The sequence below is a fragment of the Lipophrys pholis genome, assembly GCF_963383615.2.
Source record: "Lipophrys pholis genome assembly, chromosome: 17".
NCBI lineage: Eukaryota > Metazoa > Chordata > Actinopteri > Blenniiformes > Blenniidae > Lipophrys > Lipophrys pholis.
In genome coordinates this window covers 16,480,981-16,501,371 of record NC_137643.1, presented here as the reverse complement: position 1 = coordinate 16,501,371, position 20,391 = coordinate 16,480,981, and the positions used below count along the sequence as shown (strand labels likewise).

At 41.9% G+C, this 20,391-nt stretch overlaps 2 protein-coding genes across 2 annotated transcripts; both read left to right on the top strand.

The window, feature by feature from the left end:
• The first annotated feature begins 317 nt into the window (after window positions 1–317).
• On the top strand, window positions 318–5,577 carry zbtb8b (zinc finger and BTB domain containing 8B). Its single transcript, XM_080484244.1, has 5 exons — window positions 318–439; window positions 866–1,058; window positions 1,159–2,041; window positions 2,136–2,314; window positions 3,470–5,577. The coding sequence occupies exons 2-5, from the start codon at window positions 885–887 to the stop codon at window positions 3,782–3,784; spliced, it is 1,551 nt and encodes a 516-aa protein (XP_080340370.1). The 5' UTR covers window positions 318–439; window positions 866–884; the 3' UTR covers window positions 3,785–5,577.
• A 4,082-nt stretch (window positions 5,578–9,659) lies between these two features.
• On the top strand, window positions 9,660–14,182 carry LOC308123246 (tissue alpha-L-fucosidase-like). The gene is made up of 8 exons (XM_080485645.1): window positions 9,660–10,214; window positions 10,728–10,862; window positions 11,024–11,161; window positions 11,264–11,369; window positions 11,821–12,021; window positions 12,137–12,327; window positions 12,419–12,518; window positions 12,706–14,182. Exons 1-8 carry the CDS (start codon window positions 9,874–9,876, stop codon window positions 12,838–12,840), a joined length of 1,347 nt encoding a protein of 448 aa, XP_080341771.1. The 5' UTR covers window positions 9,660–9,873; the 3' UTR covers window positions 12,841–14,182.
• Window positions 14,183–20,391: the final 6,209 nt, after the last annotated feature.

Below are 20,391 nucleotides of genomic sequence, written 5' to 3'. Positions count from 1 at the left end.
AGTTCTTGTAAAAATATAAATCCTATAGTTATGAGTTCTTGTTGTATATTGTCCAATTAAACTTGAGTAGTGTTGCAAACCCCTAAAATCCCCAGTATCGCTGCTTTCCAAAAAGACTAAACTGGTGTAGAGGTCCAGGTGTGAAATTATTCTCTTTTTTAGCTGCAGTGTGCTGTGAACATCTGTTGGTGTTGTTATATAATCCAGCCATTTGTGTGGGATTTAATAAACCTGCCTGTGTGAGTGGCTGCGAAAGGTGATATTCTATGGAAGCGTCAGGCCACGCCCACCACTCTCTGATTGGATGGGAGTAGTGCGTCACTAATCGCCGAATGCGGAACTGTTTATCTTTTTGTGGACACGGTGGGACAATGAGCAGCGCTAAACGCGACTTTCCTGCGAATTTGAAGGATTTATAACCTCCACTGTAATAACACAGGTATACAGGCTTTGTTGTGTATCCTACAATCTCACAGCGTTAGTTTATTTCGTCGTTAATAAGTCGTTCTGGTCCTCTTTCCCGGTGGAATACAGCGAGCCCAGTTAGCTTGCCAACGCTAGCAACACACGCTCGTCAGCAAGAAAACAAAGCAAAGCTGTTTACAATTCCCATTTATTAAACCTGTTTGCTTTTGTATTTGTGTAGTCAATCACCACCGACATATGCGAACACTTGCAGGTTATCTAACCTCATTTGGTATACTTGAGTAGTGATTATTTTGAACTCTGTACTTTCTGAGGCAGTTTCCTCCTTTGTAATCTCCAATTGGAATGCAGTGATTAGACTTCTAATAGGTTGTTTCTCGAAACATGGAGATTCCCTCCATCTATAGCAGTTCTAACGTGAACTTTTTCACTTTGTCAGAGTCATCTGAGGTACAAATATGGAAGTGCCTTGTTACCTGCCCAAACTGCTGTTTGAGCTCAACGAGCAGAGGAAACGTGACTTCTTCTGTGACTGCAGCATCCTTGTCGAGGGTCGTGTCTTCAAGGCCCACCGCAATGTGCTGTTTGCTGGGAGCGGATACTTTAGGGCTCTTCTGGTTCATTATCTGCAGGTCAGCACATGACATATTCAGTTTTTCGTTCCCATTTTGAATTTGGCTGAGATGAAGTGGTTATCAGATTATATTGAAAGTTTAAATGCATGTCTTTCAGGACAATGGACAGCGGTACAGCACAGCATCATTGGACATTGTAACTGCAGATGCCTTTTCTATCATCCTGGACTTCCTCTACTCAGGCCGGTTGGCCCTGAACAGGAGTAACGTCATTGAAGTGATGTCCGCAGCCAGCTACCTGCAGATGACCGATTTGGTGAATTTCTGTAAATCGTACATTCGCTCGTCTTTGGAGATTTGCAGTAAGGAGAAGGAGAGGTACACGGAGAAGGAAAACCAGCCGGAGGAAAGGGCGATGGGTCCTGCGGACAGTGGCACTCCTGCCGCAGCGATCTCTGGTGGGGAAGGAGATGCTGAGCCCTGTTCAGAGGTCACAGAGGCTGACAGAGGCTCTGCCGGAGGTACGGAGTCGGAGACCTCGGCACCAGGCTCCAGCAGGGACATGGACCGCACTTACACTTCCCGGGAGGAGTTTACATCTGGGACTGAAGAACAGAAGGGACATATAGAGCAGACTAACCTGTCATCCTCCTCACCTTCTGCTCTAACTCCAGAGTTAGTGAACCCTAAGATAGAATATGACCCTGATGAGGAACTTATGGAGTCCCCCGACAATAAAGACCTTGCATCGTATTCTGGACCGTCGCTGCATAATAGCCATCACAGCAGACTACTCCCCCCGAGTCCGTCTCCTTCTAGTGAGCGCTCTCCTTTGGGATACAGTCCTTCCTTTAATGCCAGGCAGTTGATGGAGATGCTGTCCAGAGGTGAAGGTCCCAGTCCTCTAGGGGACAGAGCGGGTCAGCGGTTTACCCAAGGACTAGGTAACGGCGCAGGAGGAAGCAGAATGGATGAAGGTCTAGGGTTTGGGGGTTCCTCTATCATGGAGATCCAGACTGATTGGCTCGGAGAGGAAACAGGTAATCAAATATCATGCAAGTCAACATTTAAATTGATGCTGGCTTTGTTGGGCTGAGGTAGATGTGAATTGATGGCCTCTCTCTCCCCCTGCAGGTGATGGCTTGGTAGTGCCGGTGAAACTCCACAAGTGTCCTTTTTGCCCGTACACAGCCAAACAGAAGGGAATCATGAAGAGACACATACGCTGCCACACAGGAGAAAGGCCCTTCCCCTGCCCCATGTGTGGCAAGAGGTTCACCCGACAGGAGCACCTGCGCAGTCACGCGCTCAGTGTAAGAACGCTGTGGTTGTTACCTGAGCATTGATTGGCTCAAGATGTAAAATAACATATTCTCAGGATTGTGTGAACACTTTACGAGTAAAATATTTGCATTCGTTGTTTTGAACCAGTTCATTGCTAGTGTGGGGCTTTGCGAGGGCCGCATCATCACTTCCAGGACCCCTAGGTGTTCCTGGGGCTGGGCAAAACATCCATTTAATCAATGAATCAAATTTGTAGCTATGAAAGATTTTTATTTTGCAAATTCAATTTTTTTTCTCCCCCCAATTTTTTGGGCATTTTGACGTTCCGCTCTACCATTCCTTGTGGGTTTTTGTAGTTGCTGTTGCACTGTTGCTTAAACCTGGGTTAAAGCTAGAATTTATCGAATGACGGAGCCTCATTCACTTACATGCATTTTAACTCTGAGGACAGTCACAGCAATAAAGTTGCACTTTAATAAATCTGATGCCTGCAGTCATTTTTAAGTGCATTGAGGAAAAAAAAATCTAAACTCAAATTCTTCTTGGAAAAATGATAGACTCTTTTTTTTTTTAGGCCAAATCGCCCGGCCCGACTTGTTCCTGCATAAGAATCTGCAGAAGTTTGTTGTTGGTTTCTGCTGGAGAAGGGATTAAGAGACAATCAAGATACTTTCCTGTTGGTATTACATGTTGGATGAATAGTAGCATATTACACCGTCTGAATACTTCTGTCTGGAAAGATTTGTTTTGAGATGCTTTGTGTTAAATTCCTGCTCCAGTGTTTACTCATACCAATGCATGTTGGTGGGGGGGGAAAGTTGTTTGCTTAAAATCATAAAATATGTTCTTATTTGATGTATAGACAAAATAAATCTGGTCTTTAATGAGGACATTTGCTTAGAAAAGTAAGTGAAGATTGAATTTCTTGACCAGTCCAAGCTGTACTGACTTGAGTGACATTATTATCTGTGTTAGTGAAAGTTATTTGGTTTGGGTCAACTCAGAAATGGCAATAAATTGAGACTTTGTTGGGGGTAAAGTACATTTTATTTGCAGGTACCAGTGACTGACAGGAACAGAATCACAGTTTCGGACAGATTCTTGCAGAAAAATGCTAAAAGTGTACATACGTGTGTTGTCCTAACCTGAATGACTGACGTTCTTCTTGTATTAACCGTCTGCAGGTTCACAGACACTTCTGGCCAGTGTCGTGCAAGAGCTGCAGGCGAACCTTCACCGGGTCGAGCGTTTCGCCGGGCCTCAGGCGCTTCGGCATCTGCGACAGCTGCAACTGCGTAACCACGACTCACGACGACTCCGCGCCCGGGCACCCGTCCAGCCAGCCGGAGGCCATGGAGCGCACGGACGGGGGCACCGATTGGTCCAGTTTTATGGACGACGTGGACGAGGTGGAGGTGGGCAGAGTGGAGGACTTGGTGGAGAAGCAGATGCTGGAGAGACAGCTGTCTGTCTGTACTGATGTGAGTCACACACTGTGAATTTCTTGCCCGTCGTCCTCGGAGAGAATAAAAACCTTTCCTTAAACAGTTGTTCCACTGTTCAATGAGCTGCTGCCACGCTGTTATGAAATGATTATTGTAATTCTAATTTATTCAAGTTTTTTTAAATTTTTTATTAATAATTAGTCTGATTGTCACAAATTTCTCCATTGATTTTTCTGGAAATAGGACCAAGTACTAGCCTTTTTTTTAATACATTGCTTATTTTAACAATGTTTTTGCACAGCTAATGAAAACCAAATGTCTCTGTATGACTTGTTTGTACATTAAGAGAATCGTGTCTGTCTGAGGCCACGTTTACTCGTACCCGGTTATTTGCGGAACAGTGATATTTCTCTGTGTTTGGGCCTTATATTTACACATAAAAGCAGCTACAAGTCACCACAAATGATGATTCCTGAAAACTCCAGCCACTGTGGAGACTTCTGAAATACTCTGTGTCTCCGGTTGCATCTAAAGAGAGGTGCGTCTCGTTATACTGCCCCCTACAGGTTTGGCATGCTCATAGTGGCTCTGAACCAAGGTGCATATGCAGTCTGTGGAGATGATTTTTTATTTTTTTTTGTGAGTGTAGAGGGGGGAAATGTCACTTTCTGTAAAAACCTGGGTACGTGTAAACACGGCCTGAGCTGGTGGTAGCTTGTGTTTCTTTTTTGGTTTCTCCATAAAGAACTCAGTTTGTTAAAAAAAAATAAAATCTTTGTGGTTGTAACTACCATTGAGGTCATTGTTGCAATAAATGCAACTGTAGACAAACCTGACCTGTGCTTCAACATGCCTTTTTGTCTATATCATGTATTTCTTCGTCCGGATATGAATTAATTCATACGCTGCATAAAGTAGATCCACATTGGTAACCAAAGTAGCTTCTGGCGCTCTTTATTGACTTCAGATTTGAGACAACAGCCTCTGAAATGACATGCAAATTTTCTGTGATCCATTAGAGAAATGTGTTTAATGAAATGAAAGTGGCGGCTTCCTAATAATTTGGATTTAAATCAGGTGTATATTCATGCTGCTGAAAGGTTTAAGAATCTGGCTGCAAACTGCCTGTATAATGACAGGAAATATGAAAGTACTCATCAGAACTGTGAATAGGTATTCATCAAGCTCCATAGAGTCCAATGGAAATGCTGGTGAATGGTGTCTTTTATTCTTCCAGAGAATATTTATTTTCACAACCTGAAGTCCACATTTGCATATCTGTTCTGTACAACGTCATGACCATCCCTATGTTTTCTCATTATTTTGTTGCTTAAAATCAACATTGAGGGAAAACTGTTCACTTTCCTGCTAACATCTGGGTGTGTAGTCACGTTATGCGATGAGGTGAAAAAAACTTTTCTTATCAACTTCCAAGATTTTCCTTTAATGAATAGTGAATTTTGTCCCGCCACTGGTGCTAACTGAGCGACTCTTTGCCATGCGTGCAGATTATTGTTTAATGTGTGCCATTTGTCTGTCTTCTTCTCTTATCCTGTCCAATCATGTTTTTATGCATATTGCGTATGAAATACAAAGATAAAAACACTTTTAGTCTGTTTGTGTCATTGTCCTGCACAATTGTATATTCACTTGTATATATCACTTGTATTTTGCACAGTTTTAATGTATAGGTTTATATTTCTATTACTTAAGTTTATTATAGGTTTTTTTTTTTTTATAGTTTTTCTATTATGTGGCGTTCAGTGTGGGCAGCAAAGTAAGAATTTCATTGTACAGGGAAACAGGTTTCTTTACTGTACACATGACAATAAACACTTTGCATCTTGAATTTGGGTGTTGTTAAAAGCATATGTTGTGGCGTGTAAAGGGTTCACATTGCCCCAGGTTCTCTGTCAGTCGGTGACTTTAAAATCCTGTTTACAATATGCAATATTTTCAATCCCAGTTTGGTCTGCTTCTGAATCAAGTTTCTGGTTAAAATATTTCTATTTACAATATATTTAATATTTTCGGATAAACGTGGTTGTAGTAGATTTTCTGTTCAGTAGAAAACAAAATGAAGGGATTGTCTAAATCATCAAATGAGATTTGTGAAATAACCTCATAATTACAATAAAATATTCATCCCACTTTTTAATAATAATGCTGTCATTAAAGCCTGGATTGTTAATAAGTAGCTCAGTGTGTTTTATGACGAACTGTCGTCATTCACCACGTTAGTATAGGATTATTCTTTTGTACAAAGTACAAAATGTTTTTCTGTTAATTGAATTAGGAAATAACTTGAATTGTATCACATAAAGATGTAATTTCATTCAAAATATTGCTTTTAGTTATTGGTTTATATGATCCCACTGAGAAGATTATAGGGTTGGGGTTTTCGGGATTCCCCAAGGCTCTTGACTGGGGCCCAGAGATGATACTGTTTTCTTGGGTGATTTATGACTTGAAAGAAAAGGTGATGAACTGTTGTCTTATGCCACATGAATTTAAAGTTATTCTTTTCGTGCAAAGAATTAGTGTAGGATCCCAATGTTGGACTTATTTGTATCAAATAGTATTACAGGATCGTTGAATTGTATTACATAATAATTATATAATTTCATTCAAAATATTGCTTTCAGTCAAGATCTCGCTAAGAAGGGTGTATGGTTGATGTCCGGGATCCCCCAAGGCTCTTGACTGGGGCCCCCAGATTGTCAAGAAACACCCCTGCTTCCGCAGATATTTGTCCTACTCTTTTTCAGTGCATAATTAAACATCCTGATGATATAATTTTAATGCATTGAGATTTTTGCGTCCAGGAACTCACTGAACCAACTGAGGAGGGCGACAATAAGCCCTCTTTAGTGTGTGTGCAGCACAAAGAAGAAGAGTGACGATCTATGGCAGCCTTGGAGGTTTTCACCAGGAGGAAGTGTGAAAGAGAGAGAGAGAGAGAGATCCAGCCTTCCCTGCGGTGATACATGGGGAAGTCGCGGGACCTCAACGAGTTCGAGCGGGGCACGATCGTGGGAGCGCGCCGCGCCGGCTGCAGCATCACGCAGACGGCGAACCTGCTGGAGTTCTCCCGCACCGCCGTGTCGCGGGTTTACCGGGAGTGGTGCGACACGCAGAAGACCTCCAGCCAGAGGAGGGGCTGCGGGAGGAAGCGGCTGGTCGACGAGAGCGGCGAGAAGCGTCTGGAGAGGATGGTGGAGGAGAACAACCAGGCGACGTGCACGCAGATCCAGGCGCTGTACAACAGCAACAAGCCGGAGAGGCCGATCTCCCTGACCACCACCAGGAGGACGCTGAAGAGGCTGGGCTACAGCCGCACCACGCCGCAGCAAGACGCGCTCATCGCGGCCGGACTGGAGGCTCTGGCCGCCTACACGTCCTCTCCGGGACAGCATGAGACCGAGCCAAAGACCCAGTCCTCCACACAGCCTGTGTGCAGTCAGGAGGGAAAACCTCAGACATGACTGTATTCAACAAAAACTACTCCATTATGGCGTCCCAGTATTATTTCATTGATTAGACTGACAAAAGTTTCAGAGTGGGACAGTCTCGTTTCTTTCTTTTTGGAACAGGACAGGGAAGTCTGCGAATGTAGTTGCTTTGATAAATTATAAATGGAAGCTGCATTGTGGATTTTATTTAGTATCTACTTGGACTTAGTGTGCAAAGACTAGTAGATGACTAGTGGTACCAACTTGTCAAGTAACGACTAATTCAGATAGTAAATAAAGGTTCTATTCTAAGCAGTGAAGCTCGAAAGTTGACTTTATTGAAGCAAAAAACCTGCAAAATTTCATTTGCAACAAAAGAACGTCAACGTCGCTTTATTTGTGAGTTCTAAACATTTTCACATATAGAGAACCGAAATAGCTTTTCTCTCACATTTTAAAAATAGAAATTCCACACGTAAAAATATACAGGCTAGAATATGATAATTTAGGAGTAAAAGAGTAAAAAAAAAAATTAAGTTGACTTGATAGTGAAAACTACATTACAGAGCGGTCAAACATATCAGCGCCGCTTATGCCGGGAGAAAAGTGGCTTAGTGTTACACAGTCCTGGTGTCACTTGTGAACTATATGGTAGTGATTGTGGAACTACTAGACATCATACTAGATATTTACTGGGTGGGTTGCTAATGCTAACATCTGTAGTTTGAGACACTTGTTTTTTTGTGTGTGTTTTTTTAATATAAGTTAAACAATGGTCTGGGATTGGAGGTTTGAATCCCAATATGATCAAAAGCTTGCACATAATTTACCTAACTTGGACTTGTACAGGTACCAATCGAATAAACAAAAACAAACTCTGACAGTGAGGCAAAAGACAGACTTGTGTTTGATTGAGTAACACCAGCAGCCAATGTAAAAGAGTAAGAGGACCTCAATTTAACACAAATTGTCTCCCTGAAAGCTTCTGTATTAGGCTTAATCCATTATACCATCTAAGTAAGACGAAGTGCATACGCTGCTTTCTTGAATGACTGCAATGTCAAGAAATACCATCAGAGGACTTGTAGAAACTGTAGGGGTCATCAAGTAGCTGCTATATTCCCTTGTAAAATACTTTGATACATTTTGAAATTAATCTTTCCTTCTCAAAGGCAAGCTGTAGAGGCTTTGAGGCACCAAAGCAGCCCATAATCATGATGCTGCCTCCACTGTACTTCAACATGGATACCCTTTATTACCTCGCCAATGAAAGTTTGGCTGAGAAGGTTCTGTTTTCGTCTGCATGTATTTATTGTATTGTATTGTATTGGTTGGTAGAGCAGTCGTCTCCCAATCGGAATGTTGCGGGTTCGATTCCCATCTCTGCCTGCCCACATGCCGGAGTGTCCTTGGGCAAAACACTGAACCACAAACTGCCTGGGTGAATGCAGTGTGAGAGTGAGTGGTTGGTGGTGGTCGGAGGGGCCGATGGCGCATATTGGCAGCCTCGCCTCCGTCAGTCTGGCCCATGGAGAGAATGAATAATGCAATATAAAGCATCTTTGAGTGTCCTGAAAACTATATAAAACCTATGTATTTTCCAAATTTTTCGCATAAAATTGCTCACCTGAATTGCACAAAATTTTCAGGGGTGATCCAAATAAATCACCAAAAACTGCGAAATTATTTCCCAAACCAAGTGGATGAGAGACACCTCATGGAGATCAATGTCTGTTGCTATGGAGACACTCCCTGCTCAGAGCTTCACTCAGTGATGTTGCTACCTGTCAGATAGAATTTTATCTAATTCTCATGATTCTGCTTGTTCCTAAAACTGTGGCTGACTATGGAAACACCAGATCTGAGATTGTTAAGAATTTACACAATTATTTATCAAACAAAGACATTCTCACCACATGGTCAGCTGTACAGGTCACGGCCTTGCTCCCCCCAACTTAAGGAAGGGAAAGAGAGAGATTCTACCCAAACATTGACTTTTGAATCAGAGAGGCAGTCCTCCTTCCGTCTCTGTGAACCGCCTCCTGTGACCACTTCCTGTGTTACACTCTGCACCAATCACAATGGACTCTGTTCTCTGAGGCGGGCTCTTGTCTGTAGACACTTCCTTGTTTACACTTTAACAGGCTATTGTTCTTAAGTATCATTGAAAGTACATGGTTCAAAATGGAGGGCAAAACACATGGGAGGATGCAATATTATTGTCTCTAACAGTGAAGCTAAAATAGCAGACTACATAGAAGAATTCAAGTTAAAAAAAAATCCAACAGTGTGATGTAGATTATTTCATACACTTTTAAAAATATTGACAGACGTGTTGAAATGTCTAGTTTTACCGTTTTTACATGTTTAATGTTTTCACTCGATTACAGTGAAAAACACTCATGTGAGAAATTCTCCCAGTCCATTTATGTCTTTGAGTTGGATAAAGTTATATATAAAAAAAAAAAAACCTGACCACGACCACGTGATCGTCCACGTGACGTCGCTCATATGACTCGATGCATAGGCACTGTTGTGTTGATACGCATTGAATTGGGGTTGTTTTCCTAATCTGCGCTTGATTGCGGGAGGATCTCTGAGTGCAGACCGGGTGTGATCCGCAGTTTGAGCCCAGCGGAGCTCGAGCAGAGCGCGCACACAACACACCCGGACGTACGGAGCGCGCTCACCATGCGCGCTGCTTATCTTCTGTTCGCCGCTTTACTTTGTGAAGCTGCGGCTCGGTACACTCCAGACTGGACCAGTCTGGACGCCAGGCCGCTACCTGCATGGTACGATGAGGCAAAAGTGGGCATCTTCATTCACTGGGGCGTGTTTTCCGTCCCCGGGTTCCAGAGCGAGTGGTTCTGGTGGCACTGGCAGGGCAAGAACCCCCCCGACCCCACCTGCGTAAAGTTCATGTCTGAGAACTACCCCCCGGGGTTCAGCTACCCGGAGTTCGCCCCGGAGTTTCACGCACAGTTCTTCAATCCAGCAGAGTGGGCAGAGATCTTCCAGGCATCTGGGGCAAAGTGAGTCTGATCCACAGACGCGCACAGGACGCACGCGTTGATCGTATTTCCGATCCGATAGTGCATAAAACCGTCATGATATTGATACCAGGACTTTGTAGAGAAGTCTCGTCAACCGTACGCTTATGTGAGCTCTCGTATTATTTATTTACCACTAATATGCTCAAACATCAAAATAGAATGCTTTAATGGTTGCGTTTTAATATGCAACACAATTAATATAGAATTGCATTGCGGGGTGCGCACAGGCCTTAATGTAAATCATCAATAATAAACTAATTTGCTCTTTAAATACACAGTGCATTGGGAGAAAACAACTTGTCGACGTTGCAGGCTTCATTAATAATTATATGCCATGTGAGAAATGTTTTTGTAATAATGTGGGATTATTACACAAATCTCACTCAAGGCTTATAATTGAATTGTGATAACCTTGATTTGTACAACTCAGAGTATCGATTGGATAATTGTTTAAGTATTATTCATATTGTAACAATTACATTTCCTAACCAGATATGTTGTCCTGACCGCTAAACACCATGAAGGATTTACCAACTGGGGCTCTCCAAACTCCTGGAACTGGAATTCAGTGAATATTGGTCCTCACAGGGACTTGGTGGGAGAACTGGGAGAAGCCGTGCGCAACAGGTGAGCCCTCAAAACGGTTGGACTCAGAGGAGGAAGCTGGGATGGTTACTGGTGCCCTGTGAAGTGCTTTGATTATTTTCAGCTGTCCATTTGTTTACTTCTTGACATTTCTTGCTTTACGGCTTCAATTGTGATTTGCCTTTTGGGATTTCTGTATGTAGGTCATTGCACTATGGGCTCTACAACTCCTTATACGAGTGGTTCAACCCGTTGTACTTGACTGATAAGAAGAACGGATTCATGACCCAGGAATTTGTGACAAAAAAACTCCTCCCAGAGCTATATAACATGGTTGTAAGGTGTGTAAGATACAGGTTATTGTGTTTATTATTGTGATTGCACTTTTTTAATGTTACAAAAGCGTGTCATCGTCACACTTTGACCCTTTTGCTGCTCTGCAGGTACCGACCTGAGCTTATTTGGTCTGATGGTGACTGGGAAGCACCCGACACCTATTGGCACTCCACCGAATTCCTGGCCTGGCTCTACAATGACAGCCCTGTTAAAGTAATTATCTTTAAGCTTTGAAACTATGTATTATGTTGCAGTTAACAGGATTTAAAATGTCTACTAGTAACTACTTGATCCTTCATGTAACATTAAAAAACATAAAGAAAAATGATGTTTTCTGAGTGGGGAAAAAAACTGAGTTTTATGAAAAAAAGTCTTAATTATGAGGGGAAAGTTTGAACTTTGAGGCAAAAAAAGTAAACCTAAAAGTAAAAGATTCTCCATTTTTTCAGAAAAGTGCACCACCAAACACTCCCTATATTCCTGAATAACTACCACATATTGAAAGTTGCAGTTGCTTTTTTAAAACAGGACAGAAGTACTCACCTATTATTTTTATTTTTTTTAATTTAACATTTCTATTGCTATAAAATCTACACAAGAATAATGTAGCATACTTTATTAAAACTTTGTTGTTTCAGTGCCGACTTCATCTTCCCTGTTTCAGGACGTCATCGTGACAAACGACCGCTGGGGAGCTGGCTGCGCATGTAAACACGGCGGATACTACAACTGCAAAGACAAGTACACACCAGGCCATCTGCCTGACCACAAGTGGGAGAAATGCAACTCTGTGGACACTCGGTCCTGGGGTTACCGCCGCAACATGAAGCTCCATGAACTCATGGACTTGCCCACCATTATCAAGGTAAAGACTTGGGATTACTGCCCGAAACTGAACTCACTATGCAGCCAGTTATTTTTGCTCACCAGGCTTAAGACTGTGAGTGATATTAAGTGTTTTGACTGTGTCTGCGTGACAGGACTTGGTCACCACCGTGGCTCTCGGGGGTAACTACCTGCTGAATGTGGGACCCACACCTGATGGGATGATCCCTGCCGTGTTTGAGGAGAGACTCCGAGGTCTGGGAGCCTGGCTACAGATCAATGGGGAGGCCATCTACGCCTCCAAACCCTGGAGGATCCAGACAGAAAACAGCACCATACCAGTCTGGTAAGATGGAGGGGAGAGCGCTTCACTTCAGGTTAAAGCTTAATTAGTTAAATGTAGAAGCATTTTTTTATTTTATTATTAATTTTTGCAGGTATACTTCAAAAGGGAGCAGTGTGTATGCAATCTTGACCACTGATCCCCCAAAGCCCTCTCTGCAGCTGTTGGAGCCGAAAACATCAGCGGGCACTAAGGTAAAGTGACTCGGACAACGCTGTTGGTGTGAGCCAATAGGAACTTGTAACAGATATTTATTATAGAGATTGAAATAAGTAGCTTCAGTTTGTTGTCGTTTGTGTAAAAGGGATTTGGCATAAAACACCCCTGGTGTGTAAAGTTATTGGACATCATGTTGTATTTCTGGTTTTGTCTCTTGTGCAGGTGACATTGTTGGGGTTTTCTCAGCCCCTGCCCTGGTCTCCACTCCACCCCAGCGGTGGCCTCACAATCCTCCTGCCCAATCTGCCTTTTATTCCGGGTCAAGCCTGGACACTGAAACTGGAAGGTGTCCAGTGAGCCTTGAACCTCTACATGAGTTCATAAACTCAGGTTATCAACGTGTGTTGAAGGGATGTAAGGGGAAATGTTTGCACTATCGACAGAAGGGACACAGCTTTGTGTTATAATTTCATAATTTTGCCAAAGGAAAAGAACGAGACATATTGTACATCAATGACTCCTTTTTTCCTTATGGAACTCAGTAGCTGTGGCTCAGATTTAATCTGATTAAGAACAAGTCATGTAAACACTTCTGATTACATCGGTAAAGTAGGGGGCAGTGCAATTTAGAGTAGTGTTATCTTGAAGGTCCTCCGGGCAGTTTTTGTATGGCTTTCTTGTCTCGGTGCCCAACCGAAGTAATGTCAGATATATGTTTCTATCCACACACGCTGTATCTCGTCGTCTTTATTACTTTCACTGGTCGCACGAGTTATACTGCTCAACACTGCCCCCACAAGTCATCAGTGGTATTACGCTATTAGATACGAATCAACAAGCATGCTGGAAACGTACCAAATTACATATAATGAATATTATTGTTGCTTACTGGTCTTACTGTGACAAGGAAAATGTTTTAAAAAACAAACAAATTCATCTTTCATGTGCCTTTGAGTCAAGCTAGATGCAGGATAATGTGTCAGGAATGTCCAACGTCTCACTGAAAAGCATTCTGGGAATGTTTGACTTCCCAAACAGGATGATATTCTTGTTACAATTAGACGTACACGCCAATCATTTGGTTCAGTGTTCCATGTAGATGAGGCGATCTGACGTCTCAATTTGAAGAAAAAAAAGCAAATGCACGTATGACATTTCTCTGCCCCTGAAGTTTCCTTTTTAATGAGAATTATTTGTTCGCCTTCTTTTGAATGAAAAGTGTAACGTGCCCTTCTGCTGGTGAAAACAGTTTGTATTCACTGTCACAGAAATGTTTTTTGTAATTGAAGGCGATTGGTAACGGTTCAAATATGTATTTTTCTACTGGGATTTTTTTTTTTTGAAGTGATTGAATAAAATCATAATAAGCAACTGCCGCCATTGTCAAAAGGAAAAGAACACTCGACTCTCTGCAGCAGAGTCCTGAGTGTGAAGAAGTTGTGAAGCTAGATAACAAGGTTAACGAGCACATTTATTGGATGGATCTTTAAGACTCCTTCAAAAGTTCCCTGCTGCAGTTTTGTGCGTCTCTGACCACTGAAACAAAGTCAAAAGTCTCAGTCAACATCTACCTGGAGAGCCTTTACCGCACACAAGTATAATATAGAATCTAATGTTTGCACTCTTGTATTGTCAGGATTTCCCTGAAGTTCTTGAGGTCATTTCTTATCCCTCATCTTTAGTAAAAGCTGACCTTTGCAGCCTGCGTCTCTCGCTCTTCATGCTGCATATTCCTAAACCTCGCCGAGCCGTTTCCGTTGTGTTAATGGATGAAAATATCCATGTCGGAGTTCAAACCGGGCTGGAAAAATACCCCAGGGAATTGTGCATTTGGCTCAGAATGCCTGCGCTAAATTGTTCTCTGTCCTCTCTTTTAACCTCTCTTAATAGGTTTATGTGATCTGCTTTGAATTTGCATTGTAAATTCCTACAGGCAGAGAGAGGCACAAAAAGGAAAAGGAAATTCTCTTTGGAAAATATTATTCCCTGACCTCTACTTTGCATTTGTGCTGCTGTGCTATCGAGGTTAATGCATGTGCACCGCGAAAGAAATTAAATCCCTCCATGAGGTGATTTTACCCGGGAGTTTAGCTTTTATTGTCTGTGGCCTAAATTGTTGCCTCATTCAAAGGCGGATTGCAAAAAATAAAAAAGCAAAAAGGAATTGGCAGAAGCTGAAAATAGTTTAATGGAATTAGCACATGCTCCAACAGCTATGAACAAGTATTTTGGCTTGTTTGGCCTCATTGATTTCTGTTATTTTTGAATGTAGAATATCACACTAAAGCCTTGCTTATTAGATTGAAGACTTGGTGATCCCCAGTTGCTTAAAGCTTAGAGAAATTATCCCTTCTGATTCTGGACAAAAGACAGGTCAAACCGTGGACTTAAAATGACACTTTTAAATGTATGGCCAATTCAAATTCACTCTATAATTAAGTAAGCGTGTGAAAGAGAAAAAGACACAGGAGGATTACAAGTATTAGTTATGCACCTACTAACTGGCCAAAAGCATAAATACTTTGGCCATTCTTTATTTAATAAAGCCAATCATGTAATGCCGTGGCAATAATTTAATGGAATGATAAAGTCACTTTTACAAACATTACTGTGTGAGAGGGCTCCATCGTATATCCCATCCACTATACCTAGTTTTCACAAGCACATTATTTATGTATTCTAACAACATTGGCTGCAGTTATTACATTTTAAAAGATTTTAATGCTAAATCAACCATGTAATAACTAAGATTATTGACATATGTGGCTTTGTAAACTGAAAAAGGCCATTATTGGTTGTTACACTAGTTTATCAGTGAAGGCAGGATACACTGGGTAATCATAATAAAGCAGTTTTGGATTATATTTGACGTCTTTTCCGGCTGATTTAAAGTGAGTGAAGCTGCTCAGTGTAGTCTGCTTGTATTACCACCGCAGATTAAATGTTATAGTTACAAGAAAGCATTTTAACCGTGCCTTAGTTTGGTGTCCAATTGAGTGCGGCTAAAGAGCTTTGGTGCTTTTCAGTGGAGTCAAAGAATCAAGACAAAAGAGAGACAAGAGACACCACACTCCCTCATTTAACTCGCTAAAATAGCTTTATAATAATCATAATAATAGTAATAATATTAGCCATTAGAAAATGTTTAGACAACGTCGACAGTGTTACATTCTGTGTTGGGGGGAGGGGGGTAAAACCACGTCACAGTGTGCCATCTCTTCTGGCTTCAGCGCTATCAGACGTGCCTCTAGATCCGTAAAACGTACGCGGTCGATAAATAAATTTGCATGTACAAAATGAGAACCACAACACAACGAACGGAACCATGATTTACACTGTGCAACGTCTCCCCCACCGCCGTCCGGAGAGTGAATCACACTCGCACTGCGTTCTCGCGGCCTCCGCTGTGTGTCCTCATGCATCTTGTGTATCCAGTGGTGGCCTTGTGACAGTTCATATATTATGGCATCTCTATTGCTATATGATCAAGTCAAATCTTTTTTTCTTTTTTTTTTTTTAATCGGAGGGAGAAAAAGAAAAGAATAGAACAAAATGCTTTTTAATGTCTGTATGTACAGAATGCTTGTCTTGGCACTGTAGAAAACAAGTGAACTGAAGAGTAAAGCTGAGCGAAAAGACAGAAAAGCTTGCTGCATCAAAACCCGTCTGATTAGAAATCATGTTGAAGTACGAGAGGCGAACGAGGAGGAGAGGATACAGATTTGTTTTTGCTACATTTAGAGAGTAGAATACAGAGGATGGAGCGTCTGACAGTATGGTCCATGGTTTCCTCCTCTGGCAGCACTAAGAGTTCAGAAAAAGGAATAAAAACACGAGGAGAGAGAGAGAAAAGTCTTGTGTTTGGATCTCCCATTCACTCCATCTGTTCATTACTCTCTTGTTGATCTCTCAATCCTCGCAGGAGTGTTCATCCTTGATCCCAGAGCAAAATATCTTCCCAGAGTTATTGTCAGTTTCCCTCTACTCCATGTCTGTATAGTAGCAGCAATGTGTTTCACTTCTCTATACCCTCTCCAGTCGTCGTACACAAGACTCGCCGTGGAAAGCAGGACAATGTTCACCCATCGCTATAATCGACAACACCATTTATGAAAGTGATGGCAATAATTAATCCTTTTAATGACAATAATCATACTAATAATAATCATATTGTAATAACAATATAGGTAATATTGAGAAGAGCAATGTCCACTGGTGACAGGTATTTACAGTTTTGTAAACGTGTTGGTGGCAGGGTAGAATTGTTTCCTCATTAATTACACAGTAATTGCTCTGTTGTCTCTGATCCACACGGTCGTGTTTGTGTATGTGTGTGTGTGTCTGAGCGCACGCACACACACACACACACACACACACACACACACACACACACACACACACACACACACACACACACACACACACACACACACACACACACACACACACACACACACACACACACACACACACACACACACACACACACACACACACACACACACACACAGGTCACACCTCGGTGCTAAAAAGGCACATTGGAGTTTCAGTTAAACATCTGCTCGGGTTTGAGCTGCTCTGGAAGGCAGGAGGTGTGGGCCAACAGGTCCTGGGAGGGGGTTTAAGTCTGAATCAAAGTCTTAAGGATGGAATCCTTTAAGTTTCAAAGTAATTACATGGCTGAAAATGCTTTGAGCAATAGGCCTTTAAGTGTATTTAAGGATTGTCGTCATCTATTGTGCACAGTTGCTTCAAAAAGTAGTTAACTTACTGATTGCTGGAAAGAAATGTGTAGTTCGTCTTTCTCATCTTATCAATGATATAGAAGCAGCAACAAAACGGCTTAAAAAAACAAGAAACATGCATTATTACAAAACTAATCCAAGTAATTGTAATTTCATGAACGCAAGAGTAACAACTAATGCATTGGCAATCAGTTGCTTGTGCATTTCTACCAGAGAAAGTGTTGCAAAAGTAAAAATCCTACTTTATACAGTGTTATTCTCAACATGCTACTTGGACTAAAATATACTGAGAGATGTTTCCAGTCTTCAGTCCCTCTTATGTATGTAAATGGCCAAAACAGAGTACAGCAGTTGTTGCGCTGAAACGCATTAGACTGCACAAGTGTACCTAATGAGGTGGTTGGTGACTGTATAATGCAAACTCTAAATGGATTTCTGGCCGTAATTATACAGTTGGGGGCCATTAAACTGGGCGAGAAGGGGGTCTGACTCTGAATTTGAGTCATACTTCAAATTATGGAGAGCAATGTCGAAGAAGGAATAGAAATATGGCTTTTATGTTTAAAATATTCAAGCACGGACTTCTTGCAGATTTCTGCGTGTTTATCATCCGCCCACCTAAAACTCTACTAATATCCCCATATAGAGTTTGCTGCTGGTGCGAAACCAACCTGACAAATGGATATGCAACACACACCACATCGAAAATATTTCTAAAATCATTTTGAAAACGCCACCTGTAATTGTTGAAATCAAAAATAGTTTTTAATCGATGTGTTATCACAAGTCCGTGCAGGATGCTATTGATATCTAAAGCTGGCCTGAGTGTGTGATTGCGCTCTAAAAATCAGCTCCAAGTTTTCCTATTTGACTGAGGATGTGTTTTCAATATTGCTGGGAATCCTTGAGCGGGAGCAGCGAAGGCTTCTTTTTACTCAGCCTGGAAAAAAAAACACATTTCTTAACTTCTTCTAATGAGTTTCAATTCAGTGACTTAGCGTTCCCCCTCCAGAGCAGCTCCGCCTCACAGAAATGTCAAATTAAAACTCGAATCTGCTGCTATGACATCCCTCCGGCTCCGGTAAGTTGCAGATGCACAGCATACAGCGCGCGCGCGCGCGCGCACACACACACGCACGCACGCACGCACGCACGCACGCACGCACGCACACACACACACACACACACACACACACACACACACACACACACACACACACACACACACACACACACACACACACACACACACACACACACACACACACACACACACTGGCTACAGTTGAGCTCAGCCACCGCCTCCTGCATGCCGATGCTCTCCGGACTTGAAAATAATGGCTAGAAGAGAATCTGGGCTCAAGTGACGAGGGACTTCCCCCTCCATTCAGAAACATTCCTGAAGGACTGATGTTGGCCCCGGTAATTTCAGGGTCCGTTGGTTGTGGGGTGTTGGAGAATCCCCTGAGGACAGAGGCCTGGGTCAGGTGGAGACGCTGCTGCTAGAAACTGAGGTACTCGGAGTTGACTTGTCCGTCTGGCTGTCCACGAGGGGTTTTTGCACTTCTAGAAAGAGGTGAAAGGGTTCGCAGAGACGTCTGTGTGTGTGTGTGTGTGTGTGTGTGTGTGTGTGTGTGTGTGTGTGTGTGTGGTGGTGAGTGCTCACATCATGTTTTTACAAATACACTCCCATAGTGCCGGGTGTGTTTACACTGTGCAGATACAGGACGATGGGTAGGTACAATAAAAACAAACCAAAAAACTAAACAGAAAAGAAAAGAAAATGGAAATCTGAACCACCAAGAGTGTGTTTGCAATGGACCTGTTTCAAGGCAAGGTGGCCAGCTAACACCTCAACTTGTGATAAAAAGTGTAGAGGAGAAAGTCAGCAAGAGTCGAAGAAGAAGAAGAAGAAGAAGAAGAAGAAGAAGTAGATGCTACTGTGGATAAATATCCAACAAAGCGTCTTTGATTCCTGGTGTCCTTCAAGGCCAAGTCATAATGGAAAGACCTTGCCATCCCTCCGCAAGTAAGGTTTGAGGATCGTGAGGGTGGAGTCAAGAGTCCTTCACAGTGGAGTAACAGTATTAAAGCAGGTCTTTGTGCTTTGTTCGATGAGGGCTGTGTCAAACGCTGCGGAGATGTTGTCAAGTTTTTAGGGGAACAGAGGAAAAAGAGGATGATGGATTTAAAAAAAACATTAAAAATTGAAATGATTAAAAAAGTTGCTCTGCATCCCACTCTGCCGCAGATGAATTAAACATGATGTCCGTCCCTCTTTCAGTCGCCAAGGCAGCACGTTTTACATGGAGGCTGTTAGAATTTATCTGTTGAGGTTCAAATCAAAACATTGATTGCTGCTCCGGACGAAGCCAGAATCATTGTCCTCCACAGGTGTAATCTTTGTACAAAGAAGTGACTCACTGTCATAGCTGTGTTGTAAAATCCTAGCATTTTTTTTTTTAAATCTCAATCACAAAAAAAAAAAAAGAAAAAAAAAGTTGTTAGGCTATAAAATTTGATTACCTTTTATCGTCAAAAGTGACATTTTGGCTTTTTTTCCCCTCTCTTCTCAAGGAGGCTGTCAATAAACATGCAGTATTAACATCAAAAAAAAAAAAAAAAGAAATCACCAGTCTTGTGTGTGTTTGTGTATTGCAAAGTGAAAGTGAAGGAGATAAAGGACGGCGTGTCAATACAATAAAAACATTTTCTTAACAATATTCTCTGCAGAGCTCATACTTTTCTATTTACATTTCTCTCTATATATTTATATATTTATATATATTTATACTGTAAACTGTGTTCAAAGGAAACCTCCACATATAGCTGGTTAGGCACATGTAGTTGGTTCTAAAGAGGAAATACAGGAAGGGGATACAGCAGTATATGTTGTTAGAACCACGGACAGATATATAGTAGGCCTAAGGAGGATCATACTTGGCAATTAACACTCTTGCCAGTTATACCCTGTGAACCTGACTCACAAACTGAAGATATTCATAATCATTTGAAATTCTTTTTCACATGTACTGAGTCTGGATATGCCACACAGCTGTAGTATCACACAATACTATAATCTATCATAATAATACTGTAGTATTTCACAATTGATATATGCCTTTTTTTTGTACATATATTGTTTCTCAATAATCTCTACTAA